Below are 2,904 nucleotides of genomic sequence, written 5' to 3'. Positions count from 1 at the left end.
CTCCCGGGGCCCCGGCCGCCGCCGGTGCTTCCCGCCGCCGGGCGCCTCAGAGGAGGGACCTTGGAGTCTCATTGAGGGCCGCTGCGGGCGGGGGGGCGCCAATGTTGAGCATCATCGGGCAGGGCACTGAGAATGGGGCCTATGAAATCATTGAAGTGAGGTGAATGCAGAACTGCTGTCATCGGATCCAACAGTACGTGAACTAGGGACACTTGGTGAGACTGCCAGAAGACTCCTTTAAAATACATAGACAGAAGGTGCTGTGTTGCATAACTGGTAGTGAACTTGCAGAGGCAGATAGGTTCAGAAAACTGAACGTAGGGAGGGTCAGAAAATTGGTTCAACAAATTCACAGATAAGGGATCTGTAAACAGATGCTGAAGTGAGTGGGCAGCAATTCTAACGCTACAAATCTAGCAATTGCAGATGCTGGGAGAGTATGAGGATTGTGTCAGAGACAGTGGCTGGACTCGCATGCTGTCCTAGAGTAGTATCTGCTGTTGCCACCGTTGGAGACAGAATACTGGGCAAAGGGGACTGTTGATCAGACCCATCTCTTAATAGGCTCCAAAAGAAGCAGGAGTTATATTGGTTTCTGGCTGTACATGAGGATTTATCCTTTCCTATAAAGAGATGTTTGAACTGCTGGCACAAAGCAGTTCGGAAGAGTAGGTGAATTTAATTTTAGTAGCATTGCAAGGGATATAGGGCTAATTAGTCTTTAGAAAAGTCTGAATGTTCTGGAAGCAAAGAATGAAAAATTACATTAATTACTAAGGAGATTTAGGCTGCATTAAAATAGAAGAAAGTTGATCAATTATGTTAATTGGTGACAGATTTCTAAAAGTAGTAAGTAGTTATTTACAGAAAAGATCAAGCATAATCTGGATGAAGTCCATAAGAACACTAACAATTTTGTATGGTAAGATTCTGTTAAACCTTGTGTAAGTATGAGCTTTCCTCAGGAGGAAAACAGTTTTTTCTTTATAACGGGTTGTTTTTCCATTATTTGGGGAAAGATGGAGAAATGTTAAGTGGAGATAATACAACTCAATGACACTTTTAATATTAAAAATATAGTTATTTATTTTTCCATAAAATTCTGGCTTCTTTCATTTGTGTATATTTTACATGGTCCCTCCTGCTTTCAGTCTTTCTGGAAGAGAATTTTTACTGTTCATGGTTTCACTGGTATCACATACAGTCTGCAATGAGATAGGTGAGGAGTTGCTCCTAAGATTACTAAGAAAGATGACTTACTGAGGGGGATTTATGCTGTGTCTAATGGAAAATTATAAGAGAGTAACATTATATAATAGTCTGCAATATATGATTTTAATTTTAGTATCTGTCATCTGTTAATGTTTTTGTTATTTACTACACCATTATTTTAACTCTAACAGCATTCATTTTGTTTGAATAAGTTTGCGTTGTTTTGAACACTGGAATCTTTTTTCAGAGATCATGAAAACACAGCTTCAAGCTTGCTGCAGGATCACTATCTCGATTCATCTTGGAGAACTGATAACAGTCTCGTAAGTGCTTTTTTAAATGAATGGTACTTCTAGCAAGGTTATCAGAACTTCTGTTTTCTCCATTTTCTTCCCGCCACGTACATGCTCTTTTAGGTTCTTAACCAGTGCTTTTTGTTTACTTTTCAAAACTATTATATATTCTTGATATTCAAGTAACAGCATGACAGAATTCAAATATTAAAACATTCGTATTGTTTGCAGCCATGGACATTGGACAACAGCATTAGTGAAGAAAACAGGGCTGTCATTGAGAAAATGTTGCTGGAAGAAGAGTATCCTTTTGCTGATTTGCTTGTATGTTTTCCTGTTTAACAATAGAAAACTTCCTGTTTCCAAAGGAACTGGACAAATCTTTTCTTGTTAAAGTGACTGAAGCACTGTCATCTTGTAGATAGATTGCCAAAATCAAGGAGGACCCCTGAATTAATCATCTAGCTACCTGCAGTGTCCTCTGATGCTTCTGATTCTTCAGAAAATTACTCCAAAGCTTGTTGGATTTAAGCTGGCACTGGCAGCAAAAATAGCAATATTCGTCCCCGCTTCAGCTGCTTGTTCAGTGCCACCTCCAGCATTGTGCTGATGCAGCCATTTGTGTGGCTTCATAGTGAACCTGATGAAAGAGCTGATCTGGCTAAAAATAGCTAATTCTTTTTGCTGAATTGTTCTTCACTTGGACTGGTTTACTGTCTGATTTTTGTCTGGCTACATTCATACTTCTGCCAGCATGCAAGATGAAAACGGGAAGGAACAGCTGCTGCTTTTTTTTTTCCTTCCCTTTTTTTTTTTTTAAACAGTGTTGGCTTAAATAGTCTTACCAGTAGTAGCGTTTCTGGCATAAGTTGACCTCACAGACTAGGTAGGTTATAGCAATAGTAATCATGGGCTAATTTGTTTTCATGTTCTTTTTGTAATTGAGTGTAGGAATATACAGTAATAGAGGAACAAGAAAATAAAGCAATTAAAGTTTTCCTAATAAATTGAATTATTGAGGCTTAATTTGAAAATAGATAAGGTATCAGTACAATGAAAATTAGTCTGTTTTCTAAGTCAAAAAAGAAAAATGCTGCTGTTGAAACAGGATACCTAGTTTGCTGCAAGTAAAGTGAGCGTGGAGGTTCAGAAGTCAAATGTCACTTCCTTCTGCATTAAACTAGTAGGAGTCTGTGAAATTGTATATTTCAGTTTTGAAAGCAGTGCAGTATTTGCTTCTACAGCTGAATAATTATGAACCAGTGTAATTTATATGATTATTAGAATTCCTATGTGTCCAAATACCTCTGATGCTTCGAAAACTTACTTAGTAACTATTTCAGATATTACTTATCTAATAAATCACTTTCTGAAAAAATATGGCTCAATCACAAGGAAG

At 37.9% G+C, this 2,904-nt stretch overlaps 1 protein-coding gene across 1 annotated transcript in view; it reads left to right on the top strand.

Annotated features, from left to right (window-relative positions):
- The first annotated feature begins 101 nt into the window (after positions 1-101).
- The window catches only part of MYSM1 (Myb like, SWIRM and MPN domains 1), an 18,671-nt gene continuing 15,868 nt past the window's right edge, over positions 102-2,904 (top strand). Inside the window, exons 1-4 of the mRNA XM_019474141.1 lie at positions 102-160; positions 1,460-1,535; positions 1,737-1,807; positions 2,849-2,904. Of these exons, the coding sequence (XP_019329686.1) occupies positions 102-160; positions 1,460-1,535; positions 1,737-1,807; positions 2,849-2,904 (262 nt within the window). The remainder of the gene's footprint in view (positions 161-1,459; positions 1,536-1,736; positions 1,808-2,848) is intronic.

This window comes from Aptenodytes forsteri, unplaced genomic scaffold (genome assembly GCF_000699145.1).
Source record: "Aptenodytes forsteri isolate BGI_AS27 unplaced genomic scaffold, ASM69914v1 Scaffold119, whole genome shotgun sequence".
Classification (NCBI taxonomy): Eukaryota; Metazoa; Chordata; class Aves; order Sphenisciformes; family Spheniscidae; genus Aptenodytes; species Aptenodytes forsteri.
Note: the sequence above shows the minus strand (reverse complement) of the source record. Positions and strands in the feature narration are given on the sequence as shown.